At 44.1% G+C, this 21,482-nt stretch overlaps 2 protein-coding genes across 2 annotated transcripts in view; one reads left to right on the forward strand and one right to left on the reverse strand.

Annotated features, from left to right (window-relative positions):
* ZDHHC17 (zinc finger DHHC-type palmitoyltransferase 17) overlaps positions 1-8,857 on the forward strand; it is a 103,879-nt gene extending 95,022 nt beyond the window's left edge. Inside the window, exon 18 of the mRNA XM_042947233.1 lies at positions 8,788-8,857. Coding sequence (XP_042803167.1) covers positions 8,788-8,791 — 4 coding nt within the window. The 3' untranslated portion in view covers positions 8,792-8,857. The remainder of the gene's footprint in view (positions 1-8,787) is intronic.
* CSRP2 (cysteine and glycine rich protein 2) lies at positions 808-19,469 on the reverse strand. Its single transcript, XM_042947234.1, has 6 exons — positions 19,361-19,469; positions 8,857-8,969; positions 5,788-5,956; positions 2,443-2,572; positions 1,659-1,752; positions 808-1,116 (listed from the first exon to the last, which is right to left on the reverse strand). The coding sequence occupies exons 2-6, from the start codon at positions 8,966-8,968 to the stop codon at positions 1,040-1,042; spliced, it is 582 nt and encodes a 193-aa protein (XP_042803168.1). The 5' UTR covers position 8,969; positions 19,361-19,469; the 3' UTR covers positions 808-1,039.
* Between the last annotated feature and the right edge of the window lie 2,013 nt (positions 19,470-21,482).

Genomic DNA, 21,482 nt, shown 5'->3' on the forward strand with positions numbered 1-21,482 from the left:
ACAGGCTTTGGACAAGATTAAGATATGTTCATTGATCATGCTGGTTTATTTTACCAATCTCACACCTTACCCCTGAAATTAAAGGTTAGATTGAGTCTTTGATAAAAGTTTCTGGGGAAATAGTGAAAATATTGTGTATAGTCTGGTGCCTCCTTTTCTACGTGAGCCAGCTGAATGTGTCAGGACACTGCAACATTCTTTGTAACTTATGCAGGATTGAAATGTTTGAGGAAATCACTTCAGTTTCCAGGATTTAGTAAGTTACCATGTATCAGGTCAGAGTGGAGTCTAAAAAATGTCACACCAAGCCTCAGGTTCTGTACTTGTCTGTAGGTAGCTGTTTGTAATGATCTTTAGACTTAGATGAATTAAATATTTCAGTGTTTTGTTTAACTGTGCCCACCACCCTGGGTCCTTGTGCCTTTCTGAGGAGCTTATTAGAATGGCTTCTATGGCCCTACCTCTAGAGTCTGCTTCTGTAGGGCCTGGGAATCTGCTTTTTAATACTCCTTGGTGATTCTAATGCAGGTTGTTTAAGGAGAATAACCACCAGCTAGAGTGGGGGGGGCAGGTGGGTGGGGGATGCTGCCCGACCATCTCTCAAGAGCTGGAATCGGTTGCCAAGCAACCCTGACCAGGTTAAAAGAGATCTTCTCCAACAGCTGTGATGCAAACATTAGCCTAGTCGGTCAGCTGCATAACAGGGTGGACTCTAACCACTAAAGTACAGGTAGGGACCCAAGTGATTTTCCGCCAACTGAAATCACAGCAGCTCCTCCAAAACGTGAACGACACTGAGCACCTGAATCCAGCTGAAGTTTTATTTAAAATGTAAAAGAAACACTTCTTGAAAATGCCGAGGAATAAAAAGCAAAGGGGTACAGTGCTCTCTTCCCACTAGTCAGCCAGCCTATCCGTGTACGGGGCAACAGACAGTACGTAAGTGCCGGCAGGATTTCACAGTAGTTTAGTGTTAGATTATCTGTGCCTAGGCCATGTAGAGACTTTCCGTGTTTGATGTCAGCTCAGGGCCATGCCTTTACTGAGCATGAACAAGGGCTCCTGCTCCTTGACCATAGCCAAATCCCTTGGGCCCAAAGTTCTTTGCGTAGCATCCTAAAAAAGGAAAGAGAATTAGCAGAAGGTCCATTAAGCTTTGCTAGCATTAAGACCCACAAAATGACAAACCCCTGTAAGTTAAAAAAGAAATGGTTTGCCATGCCCAAAACAGTTCAACTTATTTAAGATATAAAACGAGCCACGTAGCAAGTATCTGAGAGTTGCAAAGGTGAGTCCAAACATTCTGACCCACTGGAGTTACAAGCATACAAATCGGGCCGGGCAAGTTACGTGTTTGTCTGTTGTTACCTTCATACATTCATATGCTTTGCTGGAAACATACAGTGTTTCAGTGAGGTTTTTATCTTATTTGTCGGGGGAATTTTAAATGACAGTCAATTTTATTGTCTCAAGTTATCTCTGTTATCTGTGAGCATCTCTAGATCCTTTATTTTCAAATAGCCAGTGGCAATCCCTTGCTTTCCTTCCCAATTCCTCTCCCCACTGTCACAGTACTTTCTTTTTCTTGTATGCTGGTGAAATTTCCTTAACCAGGGTGGGATATTCAGATGCACAGCAATAATGGAAATTAATTTTACCTTTACAATAGATTTCGCCTTCTTTCTCAGTCAGAGTTGTTGATTCAAGACTCTTCCCACACTTGGCACACCGGAAACAGTTTTTGTGCCAGGGCTGGAAGAGACAACTGAGTAAGTCTGAGAGGGTGGTTTCTTGCAGTACAGTGTAGACACTTTGGCAAGTGGCTCGCAAACGTCAACCCAACGCATACTCCTGACTGCTGTGCTTCAACTCCAACAAAAAGCCTGGAACTGGACCTCCCTGTGTCTACACAGGGTGTTGGCCACCTACACCAGGGCTGGGTTCAAACTTCATTTACAGAAGACATGGGCTGTACCAGCCAAGGGCCATCTCCCCAAGAGCCGTCTCAGATCTCACCGCAAACACAATGCGCTCCTTTAAAGACTGCCTCTTTTATGGCTGAGAGCATTGCAGCCGGAAGAGGTGAAGTGGTTAAGTAATTTGCTCAGAAGTACACCTCAGATTAGCATCAGGAGTCCCAACTCTGGTTTCCCACTACATGGAATAACCTGCAGAGTGCAGATTTGTTAACAGTCTGCCTTTAACATCCTTCAGGAGCGCCCCTTATGAAAACAAGTTTCTTTCAAACATAGATGTGATTTGTTAAGTAAGGGCATCGCTTCAACAAGTTAATGATTCAGATGGAAATCTAAGAAAAATTTGAATCCAGGGCATTAATGTATTTATATAAGACAGCACACCTGAAGGGGATGTGAGGGGGACGGGAGAGAAAGGGAGGAGAGAGGAGTCATTCACTGCTGCTAACTCAAGACAGCACTTTACCTTTCCAGCTCCGATTATCTTCTCAGCAGCATACACGGAATCCCCACATCGGGAACACTTCTCAGCACCTCCATACTTCTGAGCAAATTTAGAAGTGTTTGGATTTGTTGTAGGCCTATGAGGTTGAACACTTGAAGAAAGGGGGAAAAACTAGGATTTACCGAAGGGCCCATTCTAATTAATAAGTCCACAAGACAGGCACAACCGGACGCTGGGACTTAACTGCTGTCTTGTCTCACGGCCAGAGGCCCTCACTGAACTACATCCAGGGGAAAGAAGAACTGTGTCTCAGGTGCTGGCCGGCTGGTACTTTAACCTATTTATGGGCTCATTACTGCCATAAACAGACGAAGCCCCAAACTTAACCTGTCTCTGTGAGTCTAAACAGAATTCCTTGAATCCCCGGTGCTGGCCTCTATGAAACAATTATGCTATGCTTTATAAAAACATACACTGGACATATTTTTACCCCATATTCATATCATTGTTCATATTACCACTGGAATCACAGGGAGTTTTTTACTTTACCAGAGTCTGAAAAATCACTGTTAGCCTAAGCAGTTAAAAGTTTCTGCAGATAGGTCAGTGGACTCAGGTAGAATTAAGAACGTTAAGCATTACTTACAGATTAATTTCCTAATATACGTTAAGTGGGGAAAAGTGTGAATAAGCTACTTAGCTTCATGGAAAAATGCTGTAGAAGGTTTGCCTATTACTGTATGATGTTTGCTTTTTCTGTGGATATTGTAATTTTTGTCACTTATTTTCAAGTCACTGGGTAACTTCTCGCTTTAATTCCCCTTCAATATGTAGATGTACCTACAGTGCAGAATACCATTCTGGGCTCTGAGAAGATTTAAAGGCCCCTCTCAAGCCTTGTAAGTCAGTCAAGCAGATAAGAGGACAGCAGCAGTTAGATCAGCAAATGGTACAAGTGTCCCATTTTTCCTGTTGGAAAAAGTTTTCTTTCCTGACTCTAGTTTAAGTTACATACTTATAGAAAATAAAATGTTAGTTTAGAAATACTGCCTTTTCATAAAACAAAGGATTCAAACTCCTCCCCGGTATCTTCCATTTCTTCATCTCCAGTGTATCCATGTTTTATCATCTGTTTTCTGTACTTTCACATGAGGTGGCAAACATATAGCATTTCTGGAGTCATGTTTGCTATGGCCGCTGGAAATTTTATTCTAAACAACAAATACCAATTCACAGTACTGATGCAAGCATTGGTGTTTCCAGTTGCCCCTAATGTACGAATATTTTAAAAAAACTGTACAACCTACTATAGGTACTTCCTTTGGAGAGTGATTTTTGATAGCTATTCACAATGATATCCAACATTTGGAGTTAGGAGTTTCCCCAAAAAAATATCCAAAATATTATGTTAACAAGAACTTAATGTAGATTATCTCCCATCTCCCTGCTAATGACATCGTAGGGTGTGTATAGTTGTTAACCTCACGAGAAATGAAGAAATAGGGGCTCAGACAGTAAATAACATGAAGAGCTACAGAATTAGAAAATTGGTGAGTCTGAACTGACAGTTCTGCCTCAGTGAAATGTTCTGCCCACACAGTGCTGCCTCTCCGGGAGACTCCTGTGAAGATAATATGGTCCCCATATGTTATATCGTTACCACATCCCACCAGGGTGCTCCAGACCACAGGTGCTCCCAGAGGTGAGTCATTAAGAGCAGAGAGGCTTCTGGAAAAGGAAGTCTCTACATCTGGCCCTAGTAGGTGGCCAGGCTAAAAAGGAGAAGAGGCAAGGGCACAGATCAACAGGCCAGCACAGAGGGCTGACCAGCTATTGGACAAGATGGAGCAGCAGGAGGTAAAGAAGTGGGTCCACTGCTGCCCTTTGTGACTTTAAAACTGTAGCCGCAATCACGGACTTAACTTTTGGGTTATGGATGAACTTGGCTTGAGGGGGGGTGGTGTGGAGGGAGGTATATAGATATGTGTGTTTTGAAAGATTTGAAAGAAAATCTTAGAAAACGAGAAAGGATTTTAACAAGCTGGAAAAGGAGAGCAGAACAAGCACAATGAACTTCAACAAAGACCAAGGTAAGCTGGGCTCCTACAAGTGATGGCGCATAACAACGGACGAGCCAGCCCTTGTACAGCTGGTTGGCAAGGCACCATGGCTCGGAAACTCTGTGGAAAAAACCCAAAGAACAGACAGGTGGGCCTCAGTGCAGTGGAAAGAGCGCAGGTTTGGGAGCCAAATGGGCATGCGGTCAAATCCTGGCTATGTCACTTACTTGTGTGACCTGAGCCTTAGTGTCCTGTCTATAAAATAGGGACAAGGTATCTAAACCCCCAGAGTTACTGTAAGGATTATGTAAAATGAATATAAATGTTCAGCAGACAGCAGGCACTCAAGTATTATTTCAGGCATACCATAATGCATCGTGCTAAGCTTTGGAGTTACACTAGGTTAAGTTCCAGGCTCTGCAATTAGCTAGCAATGCGACTTTAGGAAATAGCTTAATATTTCATTGTCTATACTTGTTGAGTAAGATGGGAAACCCTACCCTGTAGGGCTGTCGTGAGGATTATGTGAGGTGACGTGTTAATATTGCAGGGTGTCCAGCTCACGGGGCATGATTAACGGTCTTGTCCAAGAAAAGACCACTTTATTGGAGTATCACACCCATTTTGGCCTCTTTGATATAAAACGGATGTGAAAAATGTGAAGTTCAAATGAGAGAATTAATCGGTCAAAAACAGGAATTAAGAGGAAATTCCAAATGAAGAAATTATGTAGCCTGAACATAAAATACTAAATGAAGTTTAGCAGACTTAGTACCTTGCTATTTTGGCACTGGAACCTTTAAATTTTAATACTAATGTCTCAGCGAATCAAACACAATTTCAATTTGAAGACTTTGTAAGTTCGAGAAAAGTAATTTCTTGGTGAAATATTCTTACATGGAAGGAGTGACTGAGAATTTTTCCTTGCTTAACTGCACATGAGAAATGTGTCTCATGATTCAGACACTACATTTCTGTATCACTTGATTTCATGACATCTGGTCTCCAAAACACTGTGAAATGGAAGTAAATGTAAACCATGTGCTTTTGAGAACATGAGTCCTTGATACACTGGAGCATGGCCCAAAAGCAAGACTAGAAATCACTGGAATAATCAATAAGAATTCTATTAGGTCCCAAACTGTCCATTTCAAGCTTAAAGAATAGTCACTAGTTGATACATGAAAACCGAGAGTCCTTTTGTTTGCTTATTTTAAGCTAAAATCTGTCCCAGACTGCTATTTCACCAAGCAACATTAATTGTTATAACTCCGTTCTGAAGGTAAGAAACGCGGTCCTAACTCACCTCTCTGGCTTGATGCCCAGCCTCTCACCCCGGTCCATGTTGAGCGTGCCAGCGCCCTGGCCATAACCATAGCCTTTGGGCCCATACTTCTTTCCATAGCAGGATTTGCAGTAGATCTCTTCATCGTGAATTGCCACTGTGGTGCTATCTAAATTCTTCCTGCAAACCACTGAGGAGGAACGAGTGAGACCTTTAGAAACATGCCAGAGATGCCATTTCCCTAAGAGCAGTGGTGGCCCTGACACATGGTCTACAAATGGGAAAGGCACAGGCTCTCTCACGTTCCTATTTCCCCTGTGGTTTCCCAAAAGCCATGGGACAGCATCTGGACTGGGTCGGCTACAGCTGAGGACGATTTGCCTTTCTCCATGGATAGGAATGGTGTTGTTTCAGAAATGTATCAGAATTTTAACATCCTGAAGCCTCAGACTTTTCAATAGGCTTGGCCTCTCTGGCAGGACAGAGGGGTTTCAGAGAATTACACGGCTAGAATTACATGAACAAAAGGAACAAAACTAACGCTTGCTCCAACCCTCAGCACAGTCTTCCACCTCTTCACCCTAGTGGTGCCAAAGCACAACCTAACAAAGAGCAAAAGAGTGGCTGAGTGCCCTGTGGGGGCTGGCTCTGTAGCCCTCCCCTGAAGAGCACCCCCTGGCATAAAAACGGCTTTAACTCCAGAATTCCAGTTTTCCTCATGAGTCCGGAGGGGATAACCTATTATTCTTTCATCTCGCCACCGGCTTCTCCAGCAGTGATGAGTAGGTCTGAAAATCGCAAAGTGGTTTCAAGTCTGCATTTGTGTTTCCCTTCTGTCCCAAAGGAGAATGCATTCTTTCTTGATGGTTTTCTCGCCACAAGACATTTCCACGGATCCCACTTCATAAAACTGCCAAATGTCATCATGTTTTACCCAGACATTATTTCACTTTCTAAAACTTCAGTTAAGCTTGGAAAACACACACACACAAAACTGTGAGGGAACTTACTGGGCAGCTGGAAATCCGAAGTTAGTAGAAAGGGGGATTTTTCCTCTCTCCTACTTAAAAGGGTAGGGGGAGGGAAATAAAAGGAGGAAGAAAAGAAGGACAGCAAGGAACGGCGACTGGCTGGTGTAAAACAGTTACAATTAGGAAGCTTCTATTAGCCTAACACTTTCTCTGGTGGAACAGAATGACATCATCTGCTCTGGAACCTTGCTGTTGAGGCTCAAGAACTGAAATGTGTTTGCTGAAAGACACAGGTAACCTAAAACCACACATTACAGGAGAATAAACACCCTTAAGAGAAAAAATCAAAATACAAAAACTGTTTCAAAGACCACAGAGTTATTAAAGCAATTTTATGAAAATTTTACTATATGACCATCCTTCCCTTCGTCTTCATTCTCTATTCTCTACAGTAAAATTCTAAGTTTGCAAACTGTTCTGAATTATATCCTTAAAAGACCTTAGTCAGCAAAGACAGATACTAGGAAGTAACAGTAAAATTGCCAGTAAAGAAGTTGACATTGGGGAAACAGTGAGTTTATTATGGTGGAGAGACTATCCTGGCTTAACCTAGATGAAACTAAGAACAATGTCTAAAGTATCTGTATTTCCCCTTTTGTTCATGTACTCTTGGTTTCAAACCTGCTGAAAAACAGATTCCTTAAAAAAAAAAATAACTTCTAAGAGAAGAAATGGTGAAACCAGTTCCAAGAAATGGTAGCTATTATGGGAGCATACACAGTAAACATATGTTGGATTTTTATTCTTTAACTGCGACTTTCTGCTGTCTGTTTCTCGTTGCCTGCAAAGCAATTACACCATAAAAAGGTCCCAACAGGTTGAATGCTGGTGCCTAAAGAGAAAAGGGCAACTAAAATTTGAGAGAGGTTTTTCTGGAGATTATTTCTTAACGTAACCCAACATATTTAATATATGCAGTTTCTAGCAATAATTTTCACTATATGGTACTATAGATACAGCAAGTATCTGTCTGCATGTACGGGGGGGTGGTCCTCATGTAACAAATCCTTCATCAAAGAAAATTTGTCCTTTGAATCAGAAGATGATGATTAACAAAGAGCTTTCCGAAGTGGCTTCTCTACTGCTTGAAACTGAACACTTAGTTATCACTACAGTCTGCAGGGGGAGGGGCCCTGTGTCCGGTTCTGTTTCTCTTACTGTCCACCGTGTACAGTCTTTCGAGCACAGACGTGTGTTTTATGTCCTCTTTCTTGTCTATATCAGACACTGATAATCTTCCATCTTTAAACAGTAGTAATTCTCAACTTGCCTTGATGGCATTTTCACATCCTAAGCTCCTTTCCCTCAATTAGGATATCAATAACCCAGAAATAACTGAATTTTCATGACCAGAGAAGATGGAAATGTAGCTTCTAGACATTTGATTTCAACCAGTAGTATGCCAAGAAACAAGCAAATAGGTTTCAAAGAGAAAGGCCCCTGCCAAAGAGAAAGCTGGGGTGGATGAGGAGGAGCAAACCGTTCATTCAGAAATGAGAGCCCAGCCCTTACAACGCACCAGAAACTGTGCCAAGTGCCAGACTATAAACAGCACTGAGCTCTCAGTGAAGCAGGGGAATGGACGTGAGAACAAGTACAGTACAGTAAAGGCCCAGTGGAGGCTAAAAGCCACGGGGACATAGTACGGCCACATGCCACAGGTCAACCCTGCCGTCCTTGCTGCTAGGCTGAGCGTTCACGATGTCAAGGACAGATAGGCAGAAACCACCTAAGCTTCTAGAATCATCTCTGTGGGGCGCCTGGGTGACTCAGTCGGTTGAGCATCCAACTCTTGATTTCAGCTCAGGTCATGATCTCACACTGCATTGGATCGAGCCCCGCCAACAGCATGGAGACTGCTTGGGATTCTCTCCTTCTCCCTCTCAGCACCACCCCCTGGCCCCACTCATGCTCTCTCTCAAAATAAATAAGTAAACATTAAAAAAAAAAAATCTTTGTTAACAAAACCACAATGTTTTTCCTTAAATAGGTAAACTGAAGCTTTTACATTCATTACAACCCATTCATTGTCGAAGATCGAGCCCTGGAAGATACTTACTGCACAGAAAGCAGCAGCGGTGGAAGCTTCTCCCATCACACTGCACCTCTTCTGCGTGGTACACGGTCCTCCCACACGCCCCGCACTTGTTTCCACCTCCCCACACGGGCATTCTGCGGGAATAAAGGACTCATTAGAATGTCCCCACACGAGACGAGATGCCTGCCAAGCTCCCGGGAGGGCTGTTTAAACCCCAGGGCCAGCTGCAGATTTTGTCTAAGAACTGCTCTAACCATGTCTTTAAAGCCCTGCGTTCCTCCAAAATCGCCTCATCTTCCAAATTGCAGCTCTTTCCTTAGCAAACTCTGACTTGTCACGCGCAAGTTTTTTTTCCCTACAGGACAAAGGACCTGCATTCAGTAGAACAGTACAGGTCGCCAGGCACAAAACAAAACTATGCCACCAGAAGCATGAGGGTTGAGAAAGAAGTGTGGGAGTGGAAAGGCAAACCACTGTCCATCCCCGACACCCCCACCTTAAGGATGGGTTCTGAAAACTCAGCTGAAGAACATGCACCCGGGTGGAGGTCTTTATCATGTGTTCACTTTGTTGTAACACTGCCGATTTTTTTTTTTAATGTTTATTTTTGACAGAGAGACAAAGCATGAGCGGGGGAGGGGCAGAGAGAGGGAGACACAGAATCCGAAGCAGGCTCCAGGCTCTGAGCTGTCAGCACAGAGCCCGACGCGGGGCTCAAACTTACAGACCGTGAGATCATGACCTGAGCCGAAGTCGGACGCTTAACCGACTGAGCCACCCAGGCGCCCCTAACAACGTCGAATTCTTAACACAATCTACAAGAGCTCTGCCACTTTCGAGGGATGAACAGAGTGTTGTATTGCCCCGCGAGAACTAGTCTTATCTGTGTCTGCTGAAGTTATGCAAGATGACAGTGTAAATAGTTGTGTCTGTGACTGGAAGAACTGTGTGCATGGAGCCCCGGCTGTAACCACAACAAACTTCCATTGGGATGGCTACGATTTAGGTTTCTGTGCTTCACTAACCCCCAGGTCCTCTAGCCCAGCCAGTAGTAGTTTTTCCCCTCTTCGATAGGCCTGTCAGTCCATAGAGAATATACTACCAAGTTCCCTTCCCGGCGAGGTGAATTGTCTTTTGAGCACGTCTGCAGTTGGCCTGACTCTGGGGTAGTGCTCCAAGCTTAAATCCTGCTGTGATGTGGGGCCAACATGTTCTAACCTCTCTTCTCAATGAACTGGCCTACCTGGCCGCGGTTTCAAATGCCTACTTCTGAATGGCCAACGTACTCAGGTGCCTTAGCAGTACAGAAAGTTGTCCTTCAAGGATGGTGCCCTGCCCTGCCCCAAGTGGTGTCTAAAAACACAGTGAGAATTTCTTTCTTCTCCAGCCTCATTCTCACACTTCTCTTCTGTGAGTGGTATTTGTAGCCCTTGGTTGTTCAGTCTCCTTAGATGAGATGCACACCTCTCTAGAAAATAGCTGGTTGAGAAAGTGGAGACCCCCTTGCTAACTCAGACTTGGCTAGCTACATAAGGGAAGAGGAGGGCTGCTAAGCAAATAGATGGAAGAATCTTCAATCCTTAAAATAAAAAGGAAGGCGGTCAATTCCCATCCTCCTGCCCAGCCTACAGCATTAAACAATCCAGAACCCAGTGACTTCCTTGACACTGAGATGAGGTCTTTCTAAAAGCAAGTTTTACAGAATTAATCACTGTGTTGGGCACATTTCTGGGATACAGCATTCTCTTGACCCTCTTGTAACACTTTCCCCCAGATGTTCTCCAGGCAAGTAACCATCTCTTTCTTAGTCCATGTGGGTTAGGACGTACTTATTAAAATGTAGTCTCCTTGTGATGGTCCACCACATCTGGTACCAATTCAAGATGAAATGCAGGTGAGAGTTCAGAAACTTTATACAATTTTATGCCACAACAATCAAGAGCATGATCAGTGGACTCACCTTACTGAATAGCATAGAAGCAGAGAATCTGTGCTTGGAAATTAAACAAAAATTGTCCTTTACCAGATAGTTTGAGAAGTACTTGTTTAGAGGGTGTTGACCGTACCCTCAACTCCGGGGCTGGGCATGTGACTCGGTCATGACAATGAGGTCACTGCATCCCGCCCCTGCCTGCCACCCATCACAGTGTCTGGTGTGGGAATGAGCACACAACCCTAAGGCAGTTCAGTGAAAGTTAAACCCAGGGCTATGTGGATGTAGGGGTGGAGCTGCTAGCAGCTGCCTAACCACTGGAAGAAAGGAACCTAAGAATGAAGCTGGCCCAGAAGAAGAGAGATGGAGAGACTAGGTTTAGACACTTTTCAGCTGTGTCTTGTCTTATCCTATAGACATTACATGAGCCAGTACATTGCCTTTTCAAAGTCATTCTGAGATGGAGCTCCTGTTCCTTGAAAAACACACAGACCTGACTAATATGACTAGTTATCACTAAACTGTTGGTCTCAACTTGCAAAAAGCCTACTTCCTTATTCAGACAGGATCAAGGTGATTCTGAGGGTCCATGAAGGTAACAGGCTACTGTGAAGGCATCCACAGAGGATCAACAGCTAGCAGCAACGGGATAAATCTGCAAGCTTTCCTATAGTAGTTGCATAAATCTTTTATTCCCTTCCCTGGAGACAGGTGCTCCAATGTTTAAATCCACAGTGAAATTTGAGCCTGACTGTAAAACCTCAGACACAAAGCCTTGGCTCCAACAGCCTGCACTGGCTTGAGTCTAAAGTGCAATTAGTGATTCTGACTTTGTCCCCCGGCTCCAAAGTTACCAGAGTTCTGGAATGTTCATGGATGCCACAGACATCTGCTGGAAGTACCCTTATGATTCTGGAGGAAACCTAAAACCCAACCCTGGCTTGTAGGTAATGACCTTACAATTAATTACTACCTAAAATTGGATCCCAGCATCAACAGCCCAGCTGGCTTCTAACATAATCTGTTACTGTCAAGGCATTTCTCATCCTATTAGAAACTATACTATTTAATATCAACCTAGTGGCTTACATTTTCCCACCTGTTTACTTTGGAGCTATCACCAATAAGGAACCAGATTTCTATGAAGACTAATGCCATCTTGGGTTATCTCTGAATACCATTTAAAAATACTTTTTTCAAAAACTAACTCATCACTTTGTTATTCCCTATTAAAGAGCAGCTTGGACTTTTAAACAGGGAAGAAGGTCTTTCCTTTCTTTATGTAATTCACAGTTACTTAAATTCACTTATTGTAAGTCAAGTCTGATTTCTACTGCACAGGCCACACCAGCCAAATGTGTCATCTTTTCAGGAAATACCCATCAAAGTACTACAACATTCAGCTTACTATGTTAAAAGCTTTTTCCCCTCTAGGGTGGGGACCACATTTCTCTATTCCCCATACCATGTACCAGAGTGCTTGGCACCTATCAAAATAATGTCTGTTGTTTTAAAGAATTCTTCCTTTTTTAAATTGTACAATTCCCAATTCGATTTTATGCTTATCAAGACAAAGGTAGCACTGGTCTACTTCCCTTTGTCACATTTTTTGATCCTACATAAAATTGCCAAGTCATCAACTTTTCAAAATTTCCATCCAGTTTCAAGGCTTTCCTAAGGATTTCTGAATAGCCCTCTCTGTGGTCCAAGCACATGGTGTAATAGAAAGAGCATCCTCACAAAGCTTCAGCTGGAGTAATCTTTATTTTTTTATGTTGGATACTGGGTAGTTGGGCGTTCCTTCTATTATTCTCTACTTTGTATGTCTGAAATATTTCATAATGGAAAGAAGGGAGGGAAGGAGGAAGGTTGGTTTGGATAGATCCAGTATTTAAGATGTTACTTAAGATGGTTGTGCAACCTTGGGCTTAGTTTTCTCGTCTGTAGAATAGGGAAAGGCAGCCCTCTCTAACCAGTGGAGATACTGTGAAGACAAAAGGGGGTAAACAAATGTAGTGGCAGCTGTCCAGTTAACTGTTTGCTTGAAAATGGAGGGGCATCTCCTAACTGTCCATCCTGCCAGGAGTACTCCAGTAGGAAAACCCACTGGCTGGCGCCTACAGAAGAACAGAGCTCAGAGCAAAAAAACAGGGTAAAGAAAAAACTTAGCTGGTTAGTCACTCATAAACCTTCTTCTGGGATGTTAATACGCACTGCAGACAATGATAGTTCCATTTATGGTGACTAAGAAATGAAGTTCAAATTTACACTTTTGGGGTGAACCCCTGTGGACGTTCCCTGAATTTGGCAGGAGGAAGTGTGATGATCTTCCATTTCTGTCACTCTTGGCATTGCTTTGCACAGAAAAAAATTCTAAAGCTTCACGTTCCCTACAGGCCTTTGGCCGTACTACTCCACAACAGCTGACATTAATCACAGCAGACTGGATTTGCACTCCGCAGTCTGGGCTACGTGCCTCTCCCCAACCCTATGCATTAATTTACAGAATGGTGAGAGGAGAAAAGAAATCCCACTTTACACATATCTCGCCAAAGAGGCCAAACAGGCTTATTCTCGGTTTCTCAGTCCACTCTTTGTTTTTCAGTGTCTGAAAGAGTTCTAATACTGGGGCACTGTGTTAGATTAAAAGGCTTGGTTTACATCTGAACACCTGTATGCGATTTCTCTTTGCTGCTTCTCCCCAGGCAAAGACACCACCCAGAATTTCATAAGACTTACCCCTAGGAGAAAATTACTGTCGTCTAAATCTGAGTCACTTGTGGTCAAGTTACCTCATTCTCCAGATAACCGGCAAGAACCGCAAAGTGGCCACACAGATCGTTCTCACACTACCTGTTCTGCATTTGCCATCTTCTTTTAGATTCTGAATGTCTTGAATCCCTGAATATAGACTCTACATGTCGCCACTCACAGTTTCAGTCACTCGCTCTGATACCAAAGGTTTGGAATGAATCCGTCTATAAACCCGAATTCTAAATACTTCCAGAAGCTTTGACATTTTATTATTACATACAGGGTTTTGTTAGGACACTGGAATCTGGCTAGAATCCAATTTCCAGAAAGGGAGAATTCATTATAAACCAGTTTCATCTTGAGACACATGGAGAGGGGTCGCTAGTTAAAGAATATGTAAATTAGTAGCACTGTCCCGAATTACAATGATTTTTTAACAGAGCCAGAGTTTGAGAGTAGTAGTTAATTGGAAATTGAGCTCCACTCCGTGCCCATTCTAAAAATTTTTCCTTCTGCTTACCAAACAATCTGGTTAGTCTACTTCCCTTATCTAAGTGAATACCACTGAGCCAAGCACAGACTTTACATGTTAGTGATGAGCTACATGTTCCATTTGGCTCCTTCTACCAAAGCCACGACTTCAAGACAGCTCGGCCTAAGAGTCCATTAAAAGCATGGCTTTTGGAGTCAACACAGTCTCATTTCCCTCATATGTAAAAGGAGGATAATGTGCCTTTGTTACAGAGTTAAGAGAATAGGTTGAAGAAATGCTTATCGGAGGCAGTCTGTGTAGAATGATATACTCAGCATACTCAAGAGATGATGTTTTGTTATCAATCCTCATCTACACATCTCAGATAGCCATTCCTTCATTATACCCCTAATCCCCCTGCCTCTCCCCATCAGGGCAACTGACTTCCTGTCCTCCCTCATCCAGCTAAATCCGAATTCCTTTCCTGTATCTCAAGTAATTCTTCTAGGGTAAGGGCAGCTAATAACCACTGTACAATGCTTTACTGCATGGAGATTTCGTCTAAATGTATTAATTCCGCACTCTGTAAGCCACATCCTGGGTTAGGAACTGAGGCTAAAATAGCTGGTCCTAAGGAAGGGTGCCTGTTCCTCAGGAGGTCCTGCTTTGGTGCTAGCATGACATGAACAAAGGCAATACGGTAGAAGCCATGACACAGAAGCAGGTAGAAAGGGATTCGGGAAGTCCGCAAGGTCTCAGGGATGGCAAAAACAGTTTCATCTCATAGATTTACTCACAGTGGGCTCCTGGAACTACGTTCAAGATTCCACATTAAAGACGACTGTGATTAATAACGTCTGCCACGGAAAATGCATTGCATGTGCCACCTCTAACATGTTCCTAGTATAAGAGAAAGAGCGTGGAGATAGAAGGCTGAAAGTCTGAAAGATCACTGGCTCTGTGATCTTGGCCAACTTCTTTAACTTCGACATCCTCAGCTGCACCTTGGAAACGGATGAGAACGCTCGTCAGGTGGTTGGAGGATTTCACGAGATACCGTTTGTGAAGTACCTGGCAAAGAGCCTGCGCTGCACAGACGCCGGCTTCCTCTTCCTTCGGCAGCGCTGCTGGGCCTGAATATGGCTACCAGAAGGTCGGCCGTTAGGTGACTTGCTGAGGTCAGTGACCTCCAAACACCCAAAGCCCGGCTCAACCCACTCCTGTTCAACTCCAGAACCACAATCTCTTCCCCAAACTCCCATATCTGATTGAAGGGTTGAGACCATTCAGATCACCTGAGAATTATCAGTCCTTTGGTTACCAAATTACTTGTGCACAGGAACGCCTTCCTCTCTGACCAATCTTCAACCCTCCAGCTACCGGTTAGTGAGTGTCCTCTCTGTGCCTGGCTCACCCCCAAACTGCTACTTTCGACCAGAAAGCTCTCTGTCACTCCTCTCTGCTGCCCTAAGTCTATCCTCGCTACAGAGAAATCCGCCCTTCTCTCCAGTAAGTTGTCCTTTGTTCACCTCAGCGCCACCATTAATTACTAATTCCATATCCTGTTTCCATTCATGTCTTCAATGTGGAGTACAGCAAAATCCTTGACACAGATTTCAGTACTACCTGCCAAATCACATACTGTAATTAGAATGCAACTAGGCTATAGATTTGGTCACCGACCCCCAGCATCTGCCATCTCAATCCACAATCTGTGCGATCCACAAGATATTTAATTATTCAAATAATTTAATGTTGGTGTGATTTTTACATGGAGTCAGACCGAGATTTATATGCCAAAACTACTACTTATATGCCAAGTGATCTTAGGTTGGTTATTTGATCTGCTGCTTTTCTGATTTTAAAAAATGGAGATAATGCTTATTTATATCATAAACTAGTTCTGAGATTAAAGAGTATATGGAAAGCATTTAGAATAGCGCTTGCCACGTGAAAGGTAACAATAATCACAAATACTCATGTAATACAAGCTCTTTGCCTGTATTACAGGCACAATGTTTATTTCACAAACGTTACCATTAAATCCCCCGACGCTTACTACATGTGCTACTTATATTAAGTAGTTTACTTATGTTAACTTAGTTAATCCTCCTAACAGCTAAGGTAGACATTATCATTATACCCATTTTATGGCTGGAGAAGCTGAGGTATAGAGATCAAGTGACTCATAACTGTGAAACCAAAGCAAAATTACCATTTCAATTGAAAAATGAACACCAATAAAATTCAAGTGACTTCTAGGCTCTGGCACAGGTTCTTTTCAAATTGGGCATTTCCTGTACTATGTGAAGACTGAATTCTCTCTTCACTTTTCTCTTTTAGAAGTACTATGAAGCCACCATGAAACCTTCTTTCCTGTAGTGAACTGGGAAGGTATTTGGCCCTAATGTATTATAGGGTATCTGTCCTCTTTTCATTAGTGAAGGACAATTAGTAGTTACTGTTGGCACAATGAGATAATAAAAAAGAGCAAGGAGAACTGATACCCTTTGCAAATGATTCACAATGTACTTGCTCCCCTGACTTGGTTCTTCCCTTGACTTACACAAAAACTTAAATTTTTTTTAATTTTTAATTTTTACTTTATTTTGAGAGAGAGGGCAAGCACGCATGTGAGCACGGGGGAGATGCAGAGAGAGGGAAGGAGAGAGAGGATCCATAAGCAGGCTCCACACTCAGCACGGAGCCCAACTCAGGGTTTGATCTCACAACCCTGAGATCATGACCCGAGCTGAAAGAGTTGGACGCTTAACTGACTAAGCCACCCAGGCGCCCCCAAAACTTAAAATTTTTAACAATCAGAACTTGTGCCGGGTTCTTCCATAATCCAGTTTGAGAAAACTCCAAGTCAGGGTACTTAAACTGGGACCACAGATTCCTTGAAATAGCAGGGACTGATGAACTTGGTACCACATACTTTATTTTATGCACTTAAAAACATTTTGAAAAGGAGTTCGGAAGCTTCACCAGACTGCCAGAAGGGTCCACCACACAAAAACAGTTAAGTATCACAATTGTGGGTAATCAAGGCCCCAAGGGACTCTAGAGATCCCCACCCAATAGAACCCCAAGGATGCCATGCAAATACCAGCCCAGGAAATAATACGGTACCTTGAGGAAACCAATGAATATCAGCAAAGGGAAGAAACCTGTCCTCATGGCAAGGCCTAACAGATACTGGTAAGTCTGCATCAGTGCCCTCCTGGAAGAGGCTTTCACTGATGACCATTTCCCTATATATTCAATAAAATTTACAATAGTGTCCAATTACAAGGAACCTCTCCCTGGCTGAGCTGGGCTTTGTACAAGGATCACAATCAACGTGCCTTATGACAAACCTGTTGTAGGTGCTGTTACATCCATTTTATTAGATGAAGTAACTGAGACCACACAGTAAAGATGCCCAAGGTCATCAAACCAATGGGTGCTAGTACTGACATGTGACTTGGGGCATGGCTGGCTTTAGTCCTGTCGTTTTCACTAGGCCAGGACTCCTTCTCCATAGGAGGTTTGCTCTCCTCAGCTCTCCTGATTCACCTTATTTCTGGCAGAGAAGAACAATTAGATGTCCACATCCCCATGGCCATTTAGTGGCAATGTTGAGGCTGGACTGAGGCTTCTAAAGCTCATTTATTGCCACCCCCTCTATTCTATATGCCAACATTCTTGCTGTTTTGGTATAAAATGCAATTTTGCCAAAACCCAAGTTATTGCCAGTTTCATCAGATCTCCAATGAGTATTGCTTTCATCATAGTATTTAGCATATTGGTATTTGTATCAATCAGTATTTGAATACATTTGGAGCAACCGTTAAAAATTTGCAATCGAAACCTTAAGTCAAATTCGCTAATATTACCTACTGCCTGAGTTCAATTAAATATTTGTCCCCCACAGTTGCAATCTTACTCCTTCCTTTCTTCATTCAATTAACCAATAGTGGCTCTGGTCCAACTGTGTTCAAGGCACGCAGGCAAGTACTGTGAGTCTCAAAGACTCATGAGATGCAGATCTTGTCTCTTGTAATTTTCACTCTAAAAGAGCAAAGAAAACTAGACACCAGAGTAGAAAGAACATTGAAAAATATTGATCAAGTACCAGCTGCAATCAACCTGAGACAGCAATGACCAAGGATAGTGAGGGGAGACCAGGGTGGACTTCATAAAATCACTTATGTTTTGGTACACAGTTTTGAAGTTATGTGATTCATTTAATCCATCGCCCATCTCTTTCCTGAAAAATCTGAGTCAAATTAGAGACAAATTTGTGATTGTCCTATTTGAATTCTTGTCATTTCGTAAGTAGAGCTTTAAAACAGGTTAATTAGAAAAGAACCAATGACACCATTTTTACTGCCTGAGTTAAAAAAAAAATACTACCCCAAATTAAAAGATTATCCATATTGAAAGCATATTAAAGGTGACAATGTGCTTAATCTGCTGATGGCAAATAAAACAGGGACCACATTTTGGGTAACCATTAAACAAATATCCTTCAACAAACGTCCAGGCTTGAGAGAGGGGGTGGAAGGTGAGTGTCTCCCGGCTTAGAAACCCCCTCCCCCAGGGACTGCCTACGTGGAGCTTTGGAACTCAGGATGTGATTTCAGGACCTGTTGCAGAATTTCACAACCAAGCATTCTTGCTTTCCCGTTTATACCTGAATCGTAGAAAGTTCCGGAAAAAGCTCGACCTGATGTTTCACTGCTGTTCTTTCAACATTTAAGGTTCAGTGCTTAGTGGGCAGAGACCACTAAACAATGGGGATGCCAGAAATCTGCACCGCAGCAGGGGAAGGATCCTGGGCTCGGCGGGCTGTGGAAGCCCCCACCTCACTCCCAGGACTCCCAACCAGCCCCTGGTAAGGTCGCCCTCAGCGCAGCGAGGCAGAGGAGACCTCCTCCGGGCAGAGGAGACCCCGAGACTCGGAACCCACCCCACCCTCTTCTTGGAAAGAAAACCGGCTGCTGGAGGAGGGGGCCCAATGCTACCAAGAGGCGGAATAGCAGCAACGCGAAACTCTCGGCCCCGCCTCTCCCAAAGAAACCGGTGTGAAGCAACTGGTAGGGAGGTCACGCACGATTATTTATCTGCCCGAAGGGCCCGGGATCCAAGGACAGGGCCGGGGCGGCTACGGGGAGCGGGGCAGGTGTGTATGAAAGGGGGGTGGGGGAACCGGGGGGGCAGGGGTGAGGAGAATGGCGGAGGGGAGGGCAAGTGGGGATCGAGATGGGGATATCGGAGATGGGGGCGGGGGGGCGCCGGCAGGACGTCCCGAGGAGCCCGGGAGGCTGTGGGAACCTTCCTCCCCCGGGGTGGGCGGAGGCGCCCCCACTGCAGTTACTCACTCGAGTCGGAGGCAGGACCACGCACCACCCGCGGCAAGACCAGACCCCCGGGAAAGCTCCGCGAGTCCGCGAACAGCGGCTAACCCAGAGCCCCCACCTTTTAAAGACTCCGTGATGGGCGTGGCCCTACGCGCCCCGCCCCGCCCCGCCCCGCCGCACCCGGCCTCTTCCCGGACCGGCTCTGGACGGCCGGGGGAGTCTAGCGCGGGGGCTGCTTGCCGAGCGGCTTCAGGCAGGGGGCCGCGAGACAAAGGGCAGAATCCCGCCTCTTCCTGCTGTTTCCCGCTCGCCTGGCATCTTCCCACGTCCCGGGACCCTTCCGCCGGCCTTACCCCTCTCCCTCCTAACGGGATCCGGCAGTTTCCAGAAGTGATTAGCAGCTGGAAAAGGAGACTTTCTTACCCTTACAGAGGGACCGGGCCGCGAGACTGTCCCGTCGGGAAATAGCCCCCGCCACCCTGTGAGGTACCCTTCCCACGGGGGGCACCAGGTCTCCTTCAGGAGGCCACAGCCCAAGGCCGCAAGTAGAAAATCCGCCAGATCGGGGGTTTCCACCACCCGCTCCCTTGCCTTATCCTTATAAGTAAACTCAACGTGATTAACTTCCCCAGTGGACAAATAGTCTCTGGTCCGATTTCCAACCTCTGGGAATCTTCAACCTTCCTGTTGTTAAAGAGCAAAATATCTCATCTAGACCAAATAAATGACGTTACGAAAACGCCTCATTCCCCAAGTGTTTTTTGCATTTCCCACCACAAGGGCACGGTTGCACACACAGGGGGGAAGAAACATAAACCCAGCCAGAAACCAGGGCACCTAAGGGCCCAAAGATGCCAGTGACAACGCAGGGGACCTCATACTTGAGCTTCAGGATGATTTATTGTTGTAGATGAAAAATAATGTCGGCTCTGTGCGGTTCACATCCTAGGCCTGCTGATGACCTCTGTGCCAGAAGCCATGATCCCTGAGAACTGTTATCTGGGACAGGGACCTCAAAAAAGGCTGTTACTGAAACTATCCCTCAAACCACAAATGCAAGAGCTTGCTCTGGTCCAGAACTTCTCAACCTGAACACCTGACATTTAGGGCTGGCTGATTCTTTGCTCTGGGGGCCTGTGCTGTGCGTTGTAGGACGCTTCCACCCGCTAGAGGCCAATATCACCCTTCCCTCCACTTTGTAAGAGTCAAAAACACAATTTGACTTTGCCAAATGCCCTATGGGGAAAGGGCAGAGGGCATTGGTTGAGAACCACCACCCTGGTATATATATGACATTATTATTGTTTTATTTCATATGCTGGGGCTAACCCAAGGTAAACTCATAATAGCAACTTTATAGTCTCTGTCCACCAAGTACTGTGCAGAAACCTAGTGATGACTGACATCTCCTGATACTGTGGCCGGAGTCTGGAAGTATTCCTGCCTGCTGTGAGCTTTTCTAAATATGGTCAATCTGTGTTTTCATGGCATCAGCTAATGTAAAAGTGACATGACTCCTAGGCAGACATGAAAATCCTGTCCTTGAGATTCTACACTCACTGTAGCTCTGTTGCTTACAATACTTTGTCTTGCATAGATAGGTTTCTGTAAGTGTTTCTACTGAATGAAACGCTATGAACTTTTCTGCTGTACTGGTTTTCAGCAAACCATTGCTTTTTCTCCTCTACTCTTGGGTTCTTGATGCCTCCGGGACCTGACCTGTTTGCTTTCTGACAGGCTCATGTGGTCCCTAAATTTCACAGCCTCATCCTATCATTTGAAGTTGGTCTTACTTCTAACCTAAAAGTATTTCCACTATCTGTTCCTTTGTGTATTTGTCTCAGTGTATTTTACAGCGAGTTTGGGGATAATGTATAACATTTGATTTTAGATAAGTCTGTGTTTGTATTTAATTATCAACATTTTTAAAAAAGTATTTAATTTGCCTTTAAACATTTCTTTAAACTGTTGACGCTTTTTTTGTTGTAAATGTTAAGGCAGTCTTTCAGAGATTAGAGAGAATGGTGCAAAAAGAGAGTATGGGCTTTGGAATCAAACAGATGTGGTTTCAACATAGAGTTCTGCCACCTAGTAGCTCTGTGAGCTTGGCCTAATACTTGATTTCTTCACACCTTTTCTTTAT

This window comes from Panthera leo, chromosome B4 (genome assembly GCF_018350215.1).
Source record: "Panthera leo isolate Ple1 chromosome B4, P.leo_Ple1_pat1.1, whole genome shotgun sequence".
NCBI lineage: Eukaryota > Metazoa > Chordata > Mammalia > Carnivora > Felidae > Panthera > Panthera leo.